The sequence below is a fragment of the Bombina bombina genome, chromosome 3 (genome assembly GCF_027579735.1).
Source record: "Bombina bombina isolate aBomBom1 chromosome 3, aBomBom1.pri, whole genome shotgun sequence".
NCBI lineage: Eukaryota > Metazoa > Chordata > Amphibia > Anura > Bombinatoridae > Bombina > Bombina bombina.
In genome coordinates, this window is record NC_069501.1 from 663,049,362 (window position 1) to 663,071,905 (window position 22,544).

Genomic DNA, 22,544 nt, shown 5'->3' on the forward strand with positions numbered 1-22,544 from the left:
CAGGAGGCTGCTGTCCCACTTTCTCAGAAGCGGATGATACTCCTCAACCACAAAGATAAGGAATTTGCAGTGGCCTTCTGACCCTTGCGTCTACCCACATAAAGAAAAAACAAAGATGAAGATTGTCTGAACTCCTTAGTAGCCTGAAGGTAGAACTTTAAGGCACGAACAACATCCAGATAGTGGAGCAAACGTTCCTTTTGCGGAAGAAGGATTGGGACAAAAGGAAGGAACAACAATCTCTTGATTGATGTTACGGTCTGACACCACCATAGGAAGGAACCCTAACCTAGTACGTAAAACCACCTTATCGGCATGGAAAACAAGGTAAGGCAGATCACACTGTAAAGAAATTTGAGAGACCCTGCGAGCTGAGGCAATGGCTAACAAAAACAAAACTTTCCAAGACAACAGTTTAATATCATCCATATGCATGGGCTCAAACGGAGCCTGCTGCAAATTACAAAAAACAAGATTGAGGCTCCAAGGTGGAGCAACAGGTCTGAATAAAGGTCTGATTTTAGTCAGAGCCTTAACAAAAGACTGCATGTCTGGAAAATCGGCTAATCTCTTGTGCAGTAAAACTGATAGGGCCGATATCTGCACCTTCAGAGAGCAGGCAGATAGACCCTTCTCCAATCCATCTTGGAGAAAAAGACAAAATTCTGGCAACCTTCACTTTGTGCCATGAAAAATTGCATTCCTCACACCTGTGCAGGTAAGTCTGCTAAACTTTATGGTAGATGTGCCGAGTAACCAGCTTACGAGCTTATAGTCTATGACACTATCAGAGAATCCCCTTTTGGATAAGACTAAACGTTCAATTTCCACACAGCCTCAGAGAATCTAGATTTTGATGTAGGAAAGAACCCTGTATTAGAAGGTTCTTCCGATAAGGTAACCTCCACAGAGGAGACGAGGACATTTGCACCAGATCTGGGAACCAGGTCCTTTGAGGCCAAGACAGAGCTACTAGAATCACTTGGGCTATCTCCTGCTTGATGCAAGCCACTACACAAGGGAGAAGAGCCAATGGAGGAAAAAGATATATGAGTCTGAAACTCCATAGAACCTCTAGATCGTCTGCTAATTCTGCTTAAGGATCCCTCGATCTTGACCCGTACCTGGGTAGTTTGGCATTGCGACGAGAAGCCATGAGATCAATATCTGGCATTCTCCATCTGTGACAAATCTCCACAAACACCTCGGGTGGAGGGACCATTCCCCCGGGTGAAAAGATTGTCTGCTGAGGAAGTCCACTTCCCATATCTCCACTCCCGGGATGTGGATAGCTGACAGAATGCAGTTGTGGGCTTCTGCCCATTCTAAGATTTGAGACACCTCCCTCATCGCTGAGGAACTTCTCATTCCTCCCTGATGGTTGATGTAAGCGACTGAAGTTATATTGTCTGATTGGAATCTGATATACTGGGTCAAACTTAGTTGGGGCCATGTCCTCAGCGCATTTAAAATTGACCGAAGTTCCAGGATATTGATCAGAAGGGTGGATTCCTCCTGAGTCCACAACCCCTGAGCCTTCCTGGAACCCCAAACAGCTCCCCAGCCTGGGAGACTGGCATCTGTAGTCACAATCTCCCAGGACGGTCTCACGAAGCACGTGCCTAGAGATATGTGACCTTGACAGAGCCACTAAGAGAGAGAGTCTCTCATCAGGCTGTCCAAGACAATCTGTTGAGACAGGTCTGAGTGGTTGCCATTCCATTGTCTCAGCATGCATAGCTGAAGTGGTCTGAAATGGAATCTGGCAAAAGTAATAATGTCCATACAAGACACCATGAGCCTAAATACCTCCATGCACTGGGACACGGAAGGCCTTAAGGAGGCCTCGAGGGCAAGACACACTGCAACCAGCTTGTAACACTCTGATCTGTTAGAAAGATCTTCATGGATACCGAGTATATGACTATACCCAGAAAAACCACCCTGGTACTAGGAGTTGGAGAACTCTTTTCCAGATTTATCTTCCATCCATGTGACCGAAGAAATTCTGAGTGTTCCCTTGCCAAACAAAAAGATGTAGATAAAGTCTGCTAAACTTTATGGTAGATGTGCCGAGTAACCAGCTTACGAGCTTATAGTCTACACTATCAGAGAATCCCCTTTTGGATAAGACTAAACGTTCAATTTCCACACAGCCTCAGAGAATCTAGATTTTGATGTAGGAAAGAACCCTGTATTAGAAGGTTCTTCCGATAAGGTAACCTCCACAAAGGAGACGAGGACATTTGCACCAGATCTGGGAACCAGGTCCTTTGAGGCCAAGACAGAGCTACTAGAATCACTGGGGCTATCTCCTGCTTGATGCAAGCCACTACACAAGGGAGAAGAGCCAATGGAGGAAAAAGATATATGAGTCTGAAACTCCATAGAACCTCTAGATCGTCTGCTAATTCTGCTTAAGGATCCCTCGATCTTGACCCGTACCTGGGTAGTTTGGCATTGCGACGAGAAGCCATGAGATCAATATCTGGCATTCTCCATCTGTGACAAATCTCCACAAACACCTCGGGTGGAGGGACCATTCCCCCGGGTGAAAAGATTGTCTGCTGAGGAAGTCCACTTCCCATATCTCCACTCCCGGGATGTGGATAGCTGACAGAATGCAGTTGTGGGCTTCTGCCCATTCTAAGATTTGAGACACCTCCCTCATCGCTGAGGAACTTCTCATTCCTCCCTGATGGTTGATGTAAGCGACTGAAGTTATATTGTCTGATTGGAATCTGATATACTGGGTCAAACTTAGTTGGGGCCATGTCCTCAGCGCATTTAAAATTGACCGAAGTTCCAGGATATTGATCAGAAGGGTGGATTCCTCCTGAGTCCACAACCCCTGAGCCTTCCTGGAACCCCAAACAGCTCCCCAGCCTGGGAGACTGGCATCTGTAGTCATAATCTCCCAGGACAGTCTCACGAAGCACGTGCCTAGAGATAGGTGACCTTGACAGAGCCACTAAGAGAGAGAGTCTCTCATCAGGCTGTCCAAGACAATCTGTTGAGACAGGTCTGAGTGGTTGCCATTCCATTGTCTCAGCATGCATAGCTGAAGTGGTCTGAAATGGAATCTGGCAAAAGGAATAATGTCCATACAAGACACCATGAGCCTAACTACCTCCATGCACTGGGACACGGAAGGCCTTAAGGAGGCCTCGAGGGCAAGACACACTGCAACCAGCTTGTAACACTCTGATCTGTTAGAAAGATCTTCATGGATACCGAGTATATGACTATACCCAGAAAAACCACCCTGGTACTAGGAGTTGGAGAACTCTTTTCCAGATTTATCTTCCATCCATGTGACCGAAGAAATTCTGAGTGTTCCCTTGCCAAACAAAAAGATGTAGCTTGTACCAAGATATCGTCCAAGTAAGGTGCTGCTGCAATACCCTGAGTTCTGGCCACAGCTAGAAGAGCACTTAGAATCTTTGAAAATATGCTGGGAGCAGTAGCTAAGCCAAACGGAAGTGCTATGAACTGGAAGTGCTGATGTAGAAAGGCAAACCTCAGGAACTGAAAATGATCCTTGTGGATCGGAACATGAAGGTATGCATCCTTCAGAATGATAGTAGTCATGAATTGTCCTTCCTGAATCAGAGGAAGGATCAATCTGATAGAGTCCCTTCCTTCAAGATGGAGACTAAGAAAGTTGTTGAGACACTTCAAGTCCAGAATTGGATGAAAAGTTCCCTCATTTTTGGGAACCACAAAAAGGTTTGAATAAAACCCTAGTCCTCTTTCTGATATAGGTACTGGGATGATTACTCCTAAGGAGGATAGATCCCGTACGCAATCTAAAAAGGCTGTCCTCTTCTCTGGTTTTGTAGACAGTCTGGAGAGGAGGAACCTGCCCCTGGGTGGATGAGATTTGAATCCTATCCTGTATCCTTGAGATACAACTTCTAATACCCAAGGATCCTGAACGTCTTGAAACCAGGCATCTGAGAAAAATGACAGTCTGCCCCCTACCTGATCCCATCCCGGATCGGGGGCTGCCCCTTAATGCAGATTTGTTATCTGTGGGCTTCTTGGTCTGTTTGGACTTGTTCCTGGACTGAGCAGGCTTCCAAGTACCCTTGGGCTGCTCTGGCTTGAAGGGTGATTGAGTTCTTTGGGACTTGTCCGAATGAAAGAAACAAACATTTTGAGGACTGCCGTCCCTTAGGGCTGTTCTTCTTGTCCTGTGGTAGGAAAGCTTCTTTCCCCACAGTAACCATAGAAATTATGGAGTCCAGACCTGGTCCAAATAAAATCTTCCCAGTGAATGGTAATGAAAGGAGTCTGGATTTAGAGACCATATCCACAGACCAAGACTTCAATCAGAGAGCCCTGCGAGCTAGGACCGCAAAACCTGAAGCCTTGGCATTCAAACAGACAATCTGCATATTTGCATCACAGATAAAAGAGTTTGCTATCCTCAAAGCCTTAATCCTATCCTTAATATCCTCAAGGCGAGATTCCACCTCAATAAGTTCTGACAGAGAGTCACACCAATAGGTGGCTGCCCCCGCAACAGCGGATACCGCTGCTGCAAGCTGGAACAAAAACCCCATCTGTTAGAACATTCTTCTCAAATAACTTTCCAACTTCTTATCTATAAGTTCCCTAAAGGAAAAACTATCTTCTAGAGGGATAGTAGTATGTTTGGCAAGCGTCGAAATGGCTCCATACACCTTAGGGATGGAACTCCACAGTTCCAGCTGAGAGTCAAGAAGTTGAAGACGGGGAAACAGGCATTTTAATCCTTTCCCATTCATTACTAATATTGTTTGCTGTGTGAACTGGAACCGGGAAAGTCTGTGGTGCCTTCTTGTCTTCATAGACTATCTAATTTTGGAATCTTAGGTTCCTCAGGAAGCTTAGTTTCGGGAACCTCTAGAGTAGATAAAACCTCCTTTAAAAGAAAACAGATGTTCAATTTTAAATCTGAAGTTGGGCACCTCAGAAGGAGATGGTTTAGCTTCTGAAATCTCTGACTCTGAAAGATCACCCTCTGATGCTACAGAGGTTAACTCATCCTCAGAGAGATGAGACATACTAGTTTAATCAGATTGAAAATTAGATATATCCAGATCAGTAGAGCTATGTTTAACCTTTCTCTTGAATTTCCCAGAGATAGGTAAGGCGATCAGAGCAGTGGACACAGCAGATTGTAACTGCGTAGTAAAATCCTCTGGAAAAAAAAACCTCCAACTGCATGTGAAACAGGTGGAGTGAGGGTAGGCATCTCCTGGACAACTGAGTCTTGAGAGGTGGATGGCTTAGAGGGGCTAATTGAGCAGGGGGACAAACCAAGGTCTCCTCACAATATAGACAGGCATTGTTATGATATAGACAGTACAGAGCCCTCTAAAGGGTTAATTTCAGAGTCCTCCATAGCTGGAGATGAAATCCCAAATTTTCAATAATAAAAAACAAAAAGATTTTTGAATACAAAAAGGCACCTTTACACACACCAACGGCTGGGGCACTCATCACCTCCTTAGACCCAGACTGAACTAGAATGGACTCCCCGTAGGAGCGACAAGGTACCCTGCAGCAGGATTAACAGATCACTAAAACGGAAGGCAGACGCCCCCAATCATGTGGTGTGCAAGTAGGGACCACCCTGCTATGTGAGAAAGTGCGCAAAGCTAATTAGGTGCTGCACAGCGTCTAAAGTAAAAATAAAACCTATCACAAGTGCTCCTATAAGGAGCTAAGCAGCACACTAAGTCCCAAAACTGATCCTGCAAAATCATCTCCAAAAGGAAGGAGATATTAACCCCAGATCCTATAGAGGCTACAAAGTGTCACACTGTGACCAAAAGGAGTCCCTGTGTAAACCTTAGGGGGAAGAATAAACCCACTAGGTACTTTTCCCTAAGCAAATTAAAAGGACTTACCCTCCAGGATTGATGCTGTGGAACAGACACAGCCTCTCAAGGTGTGACAGTCTCTCTGCGGTGCTCTAACAGGGACCTGAGTGAGAAAGGGAAAACAGTGTAACTCATTAACACTGGTTACAAAAGATCTGTTAGATAGATAGTCTAGATCAATTCACAGAAAAATTTCCCCTGCATCTCCAGACTTTAACTTTCATCAACTCTCTCACTGAGAGGTTTACATGACTACTTCAAGCTCCAGTCCTCTCTTGAAGGGAAAATACCCATTAAGGGACTATCACTTTCTCTACCATACTCCTCTAGTGACGAAAGGCAAAGAATGACTGGGGGCATGGGGGAAGTGGGAGGAATATTTAAGCCTTTGGCTGGGGTGTCTCCTCCTGGTGGCCAGGTGTTGATATTCCCAACAGTAAGGAATTAAGTTGTGGACTCTCCCTGCCTTTGGAAAGAAATAAACAACGGAGACAAACACCGCTGGTCAGAAAGGGATGCCCTCCAATTTCATGGCCAATAACCCATAAAAGACCTCCAGTGGTACCAAAAAGTGAAAGGGAAAAAATAAAAAAAGGGTGAAGTGTTTCGGCCCCTACACAGGCATTTTTCAAACCAAATATATATCAGCCATGAAAGTGGGGGCATCCCTTTCTGACTTGACCAGTGGTGTTTGTTTCCGGTGTTTATTTTTACTTTTTTGCTTATGCCCGGTCACACGGGCTACCCTTATAAACAAGGGCTTTTTGCCACTTTCTTATCAAAGAGCTTGTCATTTATTTATTTATAGATTTTAATTTGTAAAGTAAAAGTTAAGTTTTAAGAAACAAGTGTACCCATAACCCCCTTTCCTTTTCTCTCATATATATCCTATTTCAGTGAAGTAATATAAGATGTTACGGTGTGTTAACCATAATTATTTACTGATCAGAAATTGTAAAAACCCTAAAATAATGTAAGCTTCACAAGTGATGATTTCGCATTTTCCATGTTTGTAAAAATAAACAAACCAAGACATCTGGAAAACAATTCTTCCTAAGCAGGAAGTTTCTAACAGCATGAGCCAAAGCTAAGTACCACTGACTGTTTCCTATATCAGTTGACAAAACAATACTTATCCGAGAGACCGTCTTATGATTCCTAAGATAAACTGTAAGAACCGTGCTAGATCCTACACAAGTCACTATAATGGAGCCAGTAACAACAGCAGAGTTTTTATAACGGCTCCAGTTTTGCAACTGATCATACTCGCACTGCTTTTATTTAGTGGCAGCTGGATACATTGGGTTAACTAAATAACAGCACCTTCTTATGGCTGTCACGACAAACAGATTCTGATCCAATCTATCATAACATTATTATCATAACATATAATTGTTATATCCCATAAACCTCAACCTCCCCCAAACTGCAATTAATTACATTTGAGCCCACCCACTGTTTCAATTGCAATTAACCAATCAGAAGAATGGGTTCAATATTGACAGTGAGCCTGACCAGTGAGGCGAAGAGGGTGAACATGAAGAGGACCTGTTGCTGAATGGCTGGAGTAGGTTGGTAATAGAAAAATTGTAAATGAAGGCTCTTTATTTTATTAAAGGTATTTTCAGATTTAAAGGGACAGTCTAGTCCAAAAAAACTTTCATGATTCAAATAGGGTATGTAATTTTAAACAACTTTCCAATTTACTTTTATCAACAATTTTGCTTTTGTATCCTTAGTTGAAAGCTAAACCTAGGAGGTTCATATGCTATTTTCTTGAAGGCCCCCTCTAATCTAAATGCATTTTGACAGTTTTTCCACCACTAGAGGGCATTAGTTCATATGTTTCATATAGATAACATTGAGCTCATGCACGTGAATTTACAGAGGAGTGAGAACTAATTGGCTAAAATGCTGTCAAAAGAACAGTCTGCAGAAGTCTGCAGAAGCTTACATACAAGGTAATTACAGAGGTAAAACGTATATTATTATAACTGTGTTGGTTATGCAAACCTGGGGAATGGGTAATTAAGGGATTATCTGTCTTTTAAAACAACAAAAATTCTGGTGTGGACTGTCCCTTTAAGGTGGGTTATGGCAGAGGGGAACTAAGATTGTAGGTGGTAATTGTTGATGGATCATATATGGGTTGGTTTATTTAAAATATAGGGTATTGTTCAGATAAGGGGATTGTGTATAAGGGACATTTATTTGAGGGGATAAATGTAGTTGGGAAGGATTCCTTATGGTTTGAGGAGTTAATGCAATACCTAAGATCATTTATTTTTGCCCCTACTTAGTTGAATAGCAGCTAACAGGTGTGACTTACATAGAAAGTATTAAAGGGACAGTCTAGTAAAAATTAAACTTTCATGATTCAGATAGGGCATGTAATTTTAAATAACTTTCCAATTTACTTTTATCATCAAATTTGCTTTGTTCGCTTGGTATTCTTTGTTGAAAGCTAAACCTAGGTAGGCTCATATGCTATTTTCTAAACCTTTAAAGGCAGCCTCTTATCTGAATTAATTTGCGTTTTTCACAGCTAGAGAGCATTAGTTCATGTGTGCCATATAGATAACATTGTGCTCACACCAGAGGAGTTAACTATGAGAGGGAATTTATTGGCTAAAATGCAAGTCTGTCAAAAGAACTGAAATAAGGGGGCAGTCTACAGAAGCTTAGATACAAAGTAATCATAATATAACTGTGTTGTTTATGCAAAACTGGGGAATGGGTAATAAAGGGATTATATATATTTTTAAACAATAAAAATTCTGGAGTAGACTGTCCCTTTAACCATCACTATTACTTGGGAACTGCTACAATGCCTGTGTGGAAAGAGTGTTGAATGTGACAGAGCCGCCACTATGCTGAGGCTCTGACCATATCCGGCCCATTTTTGGTTCAGAACCTGGGTAGCACTAAAGGTAGCCACCAATCAGCAAGCGCTACCCAGGTGCTGAACCAAAAATGGTCCAGCTCCTAAGTTTACATTCTTGCTTTTTCAAATAAAGATACCAAGAGAACAAAGACAATTTGATAAAAGGAGTAAATTAGAAAGTTGCTTAAAATTGCATGCTCTATCTGAATCATGCAAGTTTAATTTTGACTAGACTATCCCTTTAATTATGCATAACTAAACATTTAATATAAAAATCTCAAGGTGCTTACAGGCCCTTTAAAGCATACATTACCCTGCAAAAAAAAAAAAGTAACAAAAGTATTTTGTTTTTAATTTATTTTTATACAGTAAATACAGTAAATATTTTTAAACATAATGAACTAGAAGGGACATGAAAACCAAAAAGTTTCTTTTGTGATTTTGATAGGACATACAATTTTAAACAAAATTCCAATATATTTCTCTTTGTAATTGTAATGTAATTCTCTTTGTAATTTGTAATGTAATTGTCTTTACTTTATTGATATCCTTTGTTGAAAAGCATACCTAGGTAGGCTAGGGAGCTACCTACTGATTGGTGGCTGCACATACATGCCTCTTTTCATTGACTTATTGATGTGTTCAGCTAGCTACCAAAAGTGAATTGCTGCTTTTTCAACAAAAGATACCAAGAGAATAAAGCAAAGCGGATAAGAGAAGTACATTAGAAAGTTGTTTATAATTGCATGCTCTCTCAATCATGAAAGAAAAAACTTGGGTTTTATTTTCATTTAAGCTGAACAGTCACTTTTATAAAGTTTCATTACTAAGAAAATAACATTCTCCCAGCCTGAGACCTCATATCTTTGAGCCCTTACAACTTTTTAATGCAATATTTTTATTTTTAAATCGCTGCTATTAGATAGTGTTATTATTATTGCAACTGTACTTTAAAATGTAATTTTGATGTTTTTTGTGCCACTTTTTTGTGCCGCGTAACAGTTAACCAGAGCTCTGAAGTCACGCTAACCCAAAGTGCGTTAAATTCAATTGCGCAAAGATCCGCAAAATCCCCCATATCGCTGTCATGGTGAATGCCAGTGCTGGTGATCAGAGAGAGAAAAGTGAGGCACACACTGCCCTGGAGCTAAGCTGAACCTTTTCTGATATTTTTTTATATTAGAGGCCAGCAAATGGTGCTGTTAGATGAACATCTGCTCCCTTGTTCTGGTGCTCTCTAAGGCCCCGATGATTGAAAGTGCTGCGATGAGGCAATATATTCAAAGGGGTCCGCCGTGATCTTAAGCGAGCCGGGGAAATATTCCAAGCTAACAACATCTATATTAACAGGCGGCATCAGCAAGAGGCGTTTTACTATACAACCCAATGGGTGGCGATGCTAGCAATAAATTCCAGCCAGCATCAGCGTCGACATTGGTGATGTATAGTAAAGGATCCCTTTGGAATATATTACACCAAGCCTAACTTCTAACCCGTCAGAACCCACCACCATAACTAACCTTAAACTACATAACCCCTAAACCGCCAATAGCCAACCACAATAAACCTTCTGCCCTACTAACCTCTAACCTATTAATCCCTACGCTGCCACAAGTCCCCAATGCAAACTACTTCTACCTACTTCTATTCCTAAATTACACTGACAATTTCAAGCTGTTTCTAATTAGGTGTGACTTTTGTTCTTGAACTTAAACTAAAATGGTCTTTAATGTGATAGGAAAGTCAAAATTAAACTTGCATGATTCAGATAGAGCATGTAATTTTAAGACACTTTTAAATTCACTTCTATTTTCAAATGTGCTTTGCTCTCTTGGTATCCCTTGTTGAAAAGTAATAAGCACATATCCTACACTAGTGGGTGCTAGCTGCTGATTGGTGCCTGCATACATTAGTCTCTTGTGATTGGCTAACTAGATATGTTCAGCTAGCTGCCAGTAGTGCAATGCTGCTCCTTCAGCAAAGGATAACAAGATAATGAAGCAAATTTGATAATAGAAGTAAATTGTAAAGTATTAAAAAATCTATAAGTCACCAGAAATTATTATTTTTAAAAAAAAACACTTGACAAAATAGGTTTCACTATGAAAAATGACTACTTTTTAAAATACCTATTATTCAGTATTGGCTGCCCTTAGTATACAGTAAACTTGGGGTTGCCACCTGTCTGGGAATGACCCGGACAATTCGGAGTTAGGCATGTCCGGGTTTGAAGCAGAGTTAGGCATGTCCGGGTTTCATGGGAAGCAGCCACAGCCAAAAAAGGTGACATTGTGGTTTTGAAACATACTGCACGTACCTACAGTTATTTCTCTCCTGCATGTGTTTGTGTCTGTGACTGTGTGGGAGTGTGTCTGAGTGTGAGAGTGTGTGTTTGTAAGTATCTGTGTGTGTGTGAGTGTGTCTTTGTGTTTATCAGTCTTTCTATGTGTTTGAGCCTTTGTGTGAAAGAATACATGTATTGGTGGGTGAGTGTGTATGAGAGAGTGTGTGTGTGAGAGAGCGTGTTAATGTCTGTGAATGTATGACAAAGAATGTGTGTAAGTGTGTTTGATAGTGTCAGTGTGTGAGAGTGTGTGTGAGAATGTTAATATCTATGTGTGAGTTTGTGTTTATGTACTATTACACAAACAGCAATCCACTGGCGGTATTCAGCATTCCACGTGAAGGCTATTTTGCGCTCGCATGCAACACCGCCCCCTGCCCATGCACAGCCAATCAAGCACGGACAGGAGCTGTCAATCTCCCCAGTTGGACGAGACCGGGGCGATTTAAATTCTCCACCTCCAGAGGTGGAGAAGAGGCTAGGAAGCAACGGTCTGATGACTGCTGCTTGATAAATACTGACTGCAGCTTCTCTTGTGAGAACCTGCAGTCGTATCGAGGCGAAGGGCTTGATAAATCGAGCCTATAGTGTGTTGCACAGTGCAAGAGTGTTAAACATATGTCTCAATATAATTTTCATTACAGGTTCCTAAATGTATGTAGCTCCCTTAAATTTTGTCTGGTCCCTAAATTTTATGCAAATCTGTACCTTGTATACTAGATGCACATAAATCAACACATTACATAGGAACTGTTATGGTTGCCATGGTTACAATGGACAACCTACTTCCCCCTCCCTGTAAGGCAGAAAGACCAGTTCCTCAGACTTATTATGTATTTATTGGGCGGGAACCGGATTCTAAAAAGGAATTTGTTGCACTTTATAAGAATTGTCTCCTCTTTACAGTTGTTTAAAGCAGCTTTATAGAACTGAGTAGTTCACCAAATGATTCACAATCGGTTTCATGAATAAAGTTTAAGAGAGATGGATGTGTCCAGCATCTTAAATGCATTTGATAAGACTTCATAAAAACACAGTTTGTGTTTTTTAATCTGAAACACTAGTGTATTTCTGAGATTTTTTTAAGATACATAATGGAGCCTTAGCACTCACAAAAAAAAATGAATATTTAGTTAGTCTGGAGTATCGTCCATTGTAGCCAGGCTGACACTTAGTTCAGTTGGAATCCCAACATTTTTCTTTCATGTTTCAGATAGAGCACACAATTCTAAAAAAAAAAAAGCTGATTACATTGAGTGTGGCAATGACAAGAGGCATATGTGTGCAGTCACCAGTCAGCAGCTGCATGTGATTTTCAACAAAGGATATAAAGTAAACAAATCAAAAGAGATAATATAAGTAAATTAGTAAAGTTGTTTAAAATTGCATGCACTATTTGAGCCATGAAAGTTTAATTTTTGCTTTACTTTCCCTTTAATTATAAATATTTCTCAGTCACAATGTATATTGTATATGTTCAACATTGCAGCTTTCAAATATGGGCTGTCATGTTTCTCTATGCATTATGGGGGAACACAGAGGAAACCAGACCAGACCACCTCTATATGGCCATGTTTCTATCAGATGATCATTGTTGCCATGGTGATCAGCCGAAAGCTTCCTGTGTATGTGGCCACTTTCAAAATTACACTTCATATTTTGGGTGCTTGGGTCCCTTTTAGAAGCCAGAGCATGGTAAAAAGGTACCTAGCAAACAGATTGCAATTTCTATGGCAATCACCTTCTTGCAGGAGGGAAATGAAACTCTTCATTAGAGAGGGCCGTACACTCCTATGTGTAAATGGTTTTATGTATGTGTTTGTTGCATAGAGATAGGGTTCTATTGAAGCCAATACTCCCTGCATGCTTGCTAGTTGCCATTTTTATGAAATACATCCCTTTGAGTCTTATGAGGGATTTATATGGGCTCTAAAACTAACCCACCCCTTAATCAAGAAGAATTCCCTTTTTACAAGGTATTTTTCTTATATTAAGAAAATGTGAAAAACAACAGATTGGAAAGTAATCTGAAGAAAATATGGTTCTTGTGGTCTCTTCTTAAAGGGATATTAAATAGTGCTCCTTAAAGGGACACTGAACCCAATTTTTTTCTTTCAAGATTCAGATAGAGCATGCAATTTTAAGCCACATTCTAATTTATTCCTATTATCAATTTTTCTTTGTTCTCTTGCTATCTTTATTTTAAAAAGAAGACATCTAAGCTTTTTTTTTTTAATTCAGAACTATGGACAACACTTTTTTATTAGTGGATGAGTTTAGCCACCAATCAGCAAGAACGACCCAGGTTGATCACCAAAATGGGCCGGCATCTAAACTTACTTTCTTGCATTTCAAATAAAGATACCAAGAGAATAAAGAAAATTTGATAATAGGAGTAAATTAAGTTGCTTAAAATGTCATGCTCTATCTGAATCACAAAAGAAAAATGTGGGTACAGTGTCCCTTTAAGTAAAAACAAATATGTTAAATCAAAGTAAACATGAAAAGAAACAGATTGTGTAAAAAAAAATTAAAAAAGGTCAACTTACTAGTTTCCTTGCGAAATGAGCACTGCCCTCAGGGTGTTAAGAGAGGAGACATTTTTGGAACTTAAAAGGGACAGTATACACTCATGTTCATAGAACTGCATGTAATAGACACTACTATAAAGAATAAGATGCACAGATACTAATATAAAAATTCAGTATAAAACTGTTTAAAAACTTACTTAGAAGCTCTCAGTTTAGCTCTGTTGAAAAGGTAGCTGGAAAGCCCACTTCAAGTGGGAAATAAGACACTCCCCCTCCCCCTTCTTTTGCATATCAAAAGACCCTTTACACAAACAGGAGCAAGCTGGAGAAAGCTGATGGTATTCTCATAAAACTTTGGGGCTTGGTTAGGAGTCTGAAAATCAGAGCAATGTTATTTAAAAATAAGCAAAACTATACACTTTGTTTTTTAAAAAAAAACAACTTTATGGGCTATATAAATAGATCATCTACAAAACATTTATGCAAAGAAAAAATTAGTGTATAATGTCCATTTAAGCTGCATTCTGCCTCTTCTGAGCATGAGTAAACCAGACATTTCCTGTCTCTCTAGCTTTATCTAAATAGTTAACTAGCTAAAGTTACTCTAGAAGATTTATGACATCTAGCTAGATAAGCAAAACATTATTTTTTTTAAAGTCTATATTTTCAAATTAGGTTAACTCACACATTTTTAACTTACTTAATTTTATTTGCATTTCACTGTGACCTGCCAGAAAAGTGGACAGAGGTTTTGGATGCAGTCATCTGCAGAAGAAGGTGGCCACTAGCAGCATTCTCCTCTTTTCGGAGCCAGATTTATTCGTTTGGAAGTGCAGCCCACTAAGATCTGTTCAAATACAGATCTTAGTGTATTGCACTTTCACAAGAAGAAATCCATCTCTAAATAGAGACATATGCTGCTAGTTCTTCCGCAGTCGGCTGCATCCGAAACCTCTGAATGCACATGTCTACCTAAAACCATATATGTGCTTCCAGCACTGCAAGATTTATTTTACATGGGGAAGGCTGCACATATAATTGCCTCATTTAAATGTTTTATCCTTCCTAAAGTATTTGCAAAAAAAATAAAAAAAATCTGTACCACAAAGTGTAATAACTTGTCATATAATTGACTGGAAAAATGTTTATTTAAAAAAATGTGAGCTTTATTCCCTTTATAATGCAGATTTATATTTTATTTATGTATGTTACATGAAGGATAATTACTTTAGATGGTAACAATAATATACACAGCCTTGGTGAGATTATGCGCAAAATATGAGGTAATAAATGTTTTTATATGAAGGGCTGGTCACTGTGAATTGTCCATGAGTTACATTGCATTTTCTTAACATTTATGCTATTGGTTAAAAAAAAAAAAAAAATTATAATCACATTTTAGCTATAAAAAATAAATTAACATTTAGAGCCAGTGGGGATATAAAAAGTCTACACACCCCTGTTAAAATGTCAGGTTTCTGTGAAAGATAAATAATTTTCAGAACTTTTTCCACCTGTAATGTGACCTATAAACTACACAACTCAATTGAAAAACAAACTGAAATCTTTAAGGTAGAGGGAAGTAAACAAAAAAAAACTAAAATAATGTGGTTGCATATAACTATGGATGTAGCTGTGTTCAGAATTAAGCAATCACATTAAAAAAAAAGTTAAATAAGGCTCATCACACACCTGTCATAATTTAAAGTGCCTCTGATTAACCCTGAATAAAGTTCAGATGTTCTAGTAGGTCTTTCCTGACATTTTCTTAGTCGCGTCCTACACAAAAGCCATGGTCCGCAGAGAGCTTCCAAAGCATCAGAGGGATCTCATTGTTAAAAGGTATCAGTCAGGAGAAGGGTACAAAAGAATTTCCAAGGCATTAGATATACCATGGAACACAGTGAATACAGTCATTATCAAGTGGAGAACATATGGCACAACAGTGACATTACCAAGAACTGGACGTCCCTCCAAAACTGATGAAAAGACGAGAAGAAAACTGGTCTGGGAGGCTACAAGAGGCCTACAGCAACATTAAAGGAGCTGCAGGAATATCTAGCAAGTACTGGCTGTGTAGTACATGTGATAACAATCTCCCGTATTCTTCATATGTTTGGGCTTTGGGGTAGACGGCTAGACGGAAGCCTTTACTTACGAAGAAAAACATCCAAGCCGAGCTAAATTGAGCAAAAACACATCTGAAGTCTCCCAAAAGCATGTGAGAAAATGTGTTATGGTCTGATGAAACCAAGGTTGAACTTTTTGGCAATAATTCCTAAAGATATGTTTGGCGCAAAAACAACACTGCACATCACCAAAAGAACACCATACCCACAGTGAAGCATGGTGGTGGCAGCATCATGCTTTGGGGCTGTTTTTCTTAAGCTGGAACTGGGGCCTTATTCAAGGTAGAGGGAATTATGTTCCAAATACCAGTCAATATTGGCACAAAACCTTCAGGCTTCTGCTAGAAAGCTGAACATGAAGAGGAACGTCATCTTTCAGCATGACAACGACCCAAAGCATACATCCAAATCAACAAAGGAATGGCTTCACCAGAAGAAGATTAAAGTTTTGGAATGGCCCAGCCAGAGCCCAGACCTGAATCCAATCGAAAATCTGTGGGGTAATCTGAAGAGGGCTGTGCACAGGAGATGCCCTCGCAATCTAACAGATTTTGAGTGTTTTTGCAAAGACAAGTCAAGATGTGCCATGCTGATAGACTCATACCCAAAAAGACTGAGTGCTGTAATAAAATCAAAAGTTGCTTCAACAAAGTATTAGTTTAAGGGTGTGCACACTTATGCAACCATAATATTTTATTTTTTTTATTTTTACTTCCCTTCACCTAAAAGATTTCTGTTTGTTTTTCAATTGAGTTGCATAGTTTATAGGTCACATTAAAGGTGGAAAAGTTCTGAAATGATTTATCTTTGTCTCATTTTTTTAGATCACAGAAACCTGCTATTTTAACAGGGGTGTGTAGAATTTTTATATCCACTGTATAGCACCACATCCTGCTCATGCCGTAGGTGGTTGAGAGAGTGTTCCACCCTGCCCTGTGTAAAGTTCCAAATGCTTCCGCATCACTATTGGAAGTGAGGGGCTGGAAGTTGCTTCACACCGACCTGGCGTCTGAGGAAGTGTAAGAAAGACTGGCTGGTTGATTCCTCTACGTGTTTCGTCGAGATCCGACCCAACTTTTTCAAGACTGCACTATCTCTTGAAAAAGATGGGTCGAATCCCAACGAAACGCGTAGAGGAATCAACCAGCCAGTCTTTCTTACACTTCCTCAGACGCTAGGTCGGTGTGAAGCAACTTCCAGACCCTTACTTCCAATAGTGATCCAGAAGCGTTTGGAACTTTACACATGGCAGGATGTGGTGCTATATATGTGATATATACATTGCTCATTTTACCTCACACATTGTACGTGTGTTTTTATCTATGTGCTTATATGCTTTATTAAATACAGTTTACCCTTAGAGTGGCGTGCGCTCTGTCTCTTTTTTGTTTCCAATCAGTTCACAAGAACTGCTGGTGCAATAATAAATGCCAACAGCGTATGCCGTCAGCATTTATGGATGTGTGGTGGACATGATTCGCTATAGCGGATCATGTCTGTCCGCACCTACATAAATAGATCCCAATGACTTAAAACTCTCCACTCTGGCGAGATTAACTAAGAAATCTTGGAGTATGCAGGTGTTGTTTACATTTAAAGAGTAACTAACAGGAAGTGAATGTCTATGTACAACTGATAACTGTGCCTATTGCTTATTGAGAGACAACCAGTAAACAGTCTACCCAAAAAATGTTATTGTTTAAAATGATAGATAATACCTTTATTACACATTTCCCAGTTTTGCATAACCAACACTGTTATATTCATATACTTTTTAGCTGTGATTACCTTCTATCTAAGCCTCTGCAGACTGCTCTTGGTTCTATTTATAACTTGAATTTTAGACAATTAGTGCTGACTCATAAATAACTCCACTGGAGTGAGCACAGTGTTTTCTATATGGCACACGTGAACGAGCAGTGTCTTGCTGTGAAAAGTTATAAAATGCACTGAGATAAGAGGTGGCCCACAGAGGCTTAGAAACAGTCAGAAATGTAGAGGTTTAAATGGTATAAAGTATATTAAAGGGATACTGTACCCAAAAATTTTATTTTTTGATTCAGATAGAGCATGCCATTTTAAGCAACTTTCTAATTTACTCCTATTATCAATTTTTCTTCGTTCCCTTGCTATCTTTATATGAAAAAGAAGGCATCTAAGCTTTTTTCTAGGTTCAAAACTCTGGACAGCAGTTTTTGATTGGTGGATGCATTTATCCACCAATCAGCAAGGACAACCTAGGTTGTTCACCTAAAATGGGCCGGCATCTAAACTTACATTCTTGCATTTCAAATAAAGATACCAAGAGAATAAAGAGCATTTGAAAATAGGAGTAAATTAGAAAGTTGCTTAAAATTGCATGCTCTATCTGAATCACAAAAGAAAAAAACTGGGTACAGTGTCCCTTTAATATAACTTTGGTTTTGCAAAGCTGGGGAATGGGTAGTAAAGTCAATATTCATCTTTTTAAGCAATAAAAAAATCCAGTAGACTGTTCCTTTAAGAAAAAAATGTTTTAGCACAATGCCCCTTAAAAAAAAGGTAAAGTAGCATTTTGATTGCACATTGTATTTTAAAGATAAAGACAAACTTTCCAATGTACCTCTATTATCAAAATTACTTCATTCTCTTGGTATTATTTGTTGAAGGAGTAGCGATGCACTACTAAGAGCTAGCTGAAAACATCGGGTGAGCCAATGACAGGAGGCATTTATGTGCAGTCACCAATTAACAGATAGCTCCCAGCAGTGCTTTGCTACTAGGAATGCTTTCAACAAAGAATAGCAATATAAAATAGATAACAAAAGTAAATTGGAAAGTTGATTAAAAAGGCTTTTTCAACTACAGTCCTTAGGCCTCCCTAACAGGCAAGATTTTTGTGATATCTGAACATCTGAACTGGAGCACAGGTGAAATAAATAGCTGATTTGTAAACATTGTTATTAACCTGTTATCATTCAAGGTGATCCTGAAAATCTGCTCTGTTAGGGAGGCCTCAGGACTGGTTTAAAAACCGCTGCTCTGACTGAATCATGAATAAACAAATGTGGGTTTTATGTCCCACTCCCTTTAAACCAGATACAACTGTATTATTGAATTGCTAATGTAGCATTTGTATAATTAATTATTCATGAAGTATCAACACTGCTTGCATTTTTATACCAACTACAGAAAGTGCTAATTAAGATATACGCAAATAGTACCAGTCCTTTATGTAATTGGAATGTCTTTAATTAAACCTTGTTACAATTTCAGCAACATTTTCTGCTGATTCATGTTTCTTCATGGTACAATGTGATTTATCATCTGTTCTCCTTGGGAAAAAAAAAAGTCTGGATTTTAGTGAAATTGAGTTCAGCTCCTTTTTTAGTGTTTGTGCTCTTTTCTTACATTATGCAGATGTGCTGTATGCACAGAGGGGCAGCGGATGTGCACAGAGGCTTGAGCTGTAATTGAGATCATAGATGTGTAACTGTGCTTTTATGGTGAGGTTGCAGTTCGTGCGTAAAAGGAACACAGCAAACATTGAAAACACTCATGCATAATTTATGCCAAAAGCGTTTAGGATTAAGCTCCCTTCATGTTCACTAAAATGTGTTTGCTGCCTTTCACATGAGAATAATTTGACTTGGTTTAACAAATTAACTTGTGGTGAAAACAATTCACTGAATAAACCATTAACTAATAAACCTATTTAAAGGGACAGTCTACACTTTAGTTATCTTAAGGTCTTACCTTAGATTAAACTGCAAATAACCTCCTGCACCTCTTTGTATATCATGCAGCAGGAACAGTAAAACATTATTTTAAAATGAATATTGTTTCTGGCCACTTTGAAATGGCTGCCAAACTTCACACACTGATGATATCACAATATGGGCTCCTTTAAAGGCTTCAGTAGTTACAAAAGACTCACTAGTTGGATTCAACAGACTGTCAATGCTTTTAAGCAGAGTGCCTAGATGCAGCCCAGATCATGATGTCATCAGTGGGTGGAGCTTGGCAGCCATTTCAAATTAGCCGGAAACAATATTCATTTAAAAAAAAATGTTTACTGTTCCTGCTGCATAATATAGAAAGGGGTGCGGAAGGATTTTTGCAGCCTAATCTAATGTAAGACTTTAAGATGACTAAAGTGTAGACTGTTCCTTTAAAAGCACACTAGTTTCCCACTGTGTGCGAAGCATGTATTACGAGAAGATATCATATTGTACATGTAACTTACAAGGAAACAGAGCATGCAATTTTAAGCAACTTTCTAATTTAGTCCTATTATCAATTTTTCTTCGTTCTCTTGGTATCTTTATTTTAAAAAGCAGGAATGTAAGCTTTGGAAACAGGCCATATTTGGTTCAGAACCCTAGGTAGAGATTGCTGATTGGTGGCTACATTTAGCTCACATTTTGATAATAGGAGTAAATTAGAAAGTTGCTTAAAATTGCAGGCTCTATCTGAATCATGAAAGAAAAAAATTTGGGTTTGATAGCCATATAAAAGTGTTACTTAGTTAATATAAGCAACTAAAATAGGCTTATCCAGCCTAAGGTCTGGGGACCACAATGTGACCCTCCAGTGATTTCTATCTGTCCCTACATCACAGTCCACAATATTCCTCTACCTCTAACATTCTGTAACCCACAGAATGCTGGCTTATATCAGTCCTGTGTAGCACTGGCAGTTGTGGTGGAAACTGTGTTGTGCCATGTACCCACATTTGTTACTTTGGCACCCCCAAATCTCAAAGATGCACCTTGTTATGAATTTGCAAGAAAGTGACTTTTTTTTACACGTGCAGTGCTTGTGCAGAATTCATTTTTTTACCTTTTATATTTAAATGTTATATGTTTGGGGTCTATGTATATAGGTAGGCTTATGGCGTGCATCTTGCTAAATCATTTTTCATTTGCTTTAAGGGTCATAATAGTCAACAAAATGACATGCTCTTATCTATTACAGCATATAATTGTAAGACTATTGACCCTAGACACACAGTAGACAGACCGCACAGGACTCACAGAGCACTGCTGGGCCAGAGTGGAAAATGCTGATGATCCAATCAGCAGTTCTAGTTACACATCTAGTGCTGTTGATTGGATCAGTGGCATTTTCCACTTTCTGAGCAGAACTTCTACTGTGTATTTACCTCTTAGTGGGGGTTAAACACACAGCGGTCTAGGGTCGATAGTCTTAAAATGATATGCTCTAATGGATTAGAGCTTGTAATTTTTTTACTATAATGGTCCTTTTAATGAACAAACATATTTTACCCAAATATAAATATATATAAATGTATACAGAGTCGTATGTTTACATTACTATATTTCAACACCTAATGTACTGAACTCTGATTCACATGAGATTCTGTGCTGCTTAGGAATTAACTAATTATATAATGACAGCAGGTGTTGCAAAAAGAGGTCTAACTGGTCCAGTCAAGTCTTCTTCTCTTGTATAGTTCAAACATTTTTTTATAAGTTAAAAGTACACTGTGCTCACATTTTTTTCTCTACATCATCTATATGAGTGTGTTTCCAATTGTAACACAGCGGGGTTTGTTTGTTTGTTTTTGTTTTGTTTCTTTTCTAGAAATTGATGTTTCTGTGATAAAACAAAACAAAACAATTTTTTTTTACTGTGGGAGCTGTTCCTATCAACCAGTAGCATTTCATACTTAGGTATCAGATACATAAAACAAAATTAGTTTCACTTTAAACAGCGTTTACTAAATCTTATGCTAAAACTATTGTAACATGTTTAACTGGTGTGTCCCCTCATACACAATAGCAGGTTTTTTAGTACAATGTTTCTTTTTCATCTTACACATTGTTCATAAAATAATGTATTAGTAATATTTGTAAAGTACTATGATTTTCTACAGAGCTAAATACATGATCATTGTGGTATACCGTACAATACAATTACATTTAACAATGTTTTAAAGAGATTACAATATAGAGAGATAACATTTTGAAATATTTATTTCCAAGTAACCACCAAATGTAAACATGTAGTGGTGCATATCACTCATTCACTTTATGCTGATCGTGTTTGTACTAAATGTATACAAAATAACACAACATTCAAATATGTGCAATCTATAAAAATATAATATTGTGGTTATTTAGATAGATGGGCAATGCATGTGCAGTTTCCCAGAACCAGAAAGTAACCTAAAGTCTGAGGATTTTGGAGAGGCTGTATATGAAACATCAGTTATTGTCTTTCACAAATTCACACTCTGTCGCCAAATAAATAATGAGCTGTCAACAGACCACAGCAAACTTTTGCACAAGTAAGCACAGTATCCCAAACTGCCATCCACAGGGTCATTGAAAGTGCACGTTGCGGACTCACCTGGTGAAGGGTATCAGAGGGCAGCTGGGATGCCCGAAACAGCTCTGCCACTTTGCTGCTCCCGGCTGCCAGTCTGGCAGATCCCTCAGCTTGGCACATAGAGAAGAGCTCAGCATAGCATTTCTGTTCGTTTTCACTAAGAGGAAGATACAATCCTCCTGCTGCCATACCAGGAGGCGCTGCAGAGGGTCCTGGATCCATAGAACAGCTCTTGGCAACATAAGAAATCTAAGCCAATAAAATATGAGGCGGGGAGCCCCGGCTTCCCTTCACTTCACACGCCTGTCACTACTTCCTGTGCTCTTTTACCAAGAGGTAAAGAGCTGGAAATAGGAGGTGTTACTGCAGCTGGGAAACATCCTCTGTCTGCAGTGCTGTGCATTGCTGAGCAGGCTGCTGCTGCGGTGCTCACTCTGCAGACTGCTGTCC

The 22,544-nt window shown here is 39.2% G+C and overlaps 1 protein-coding gene across 1 annotated transcript in view; it reads right to left on the reverse strand.

Moving 5' to 3' along the window:
• Positions 1 to 22,394, reverse strand: part of REPS2 (RALBP1 associated Eps domain containing 2) — a 611,369-nt gene extending 588,975 nt beyond the window's left edge. Inside the window, exon 1 of the mRNA XM_053707397.1 lies at positions 22,116 to 22,394. Coding sequence (XP_053563372.1) covers positions 22,116 to 22,316 — 201 coding nt within the window. The 5' untranslated portion in view covers positions 22,317 to 22,394. The remainder of the gene's footprint in view (positions 1 to 22,115) is intronic.
• Positions 22,395 to 22,544: the final 150 nt, after the last annotated feature.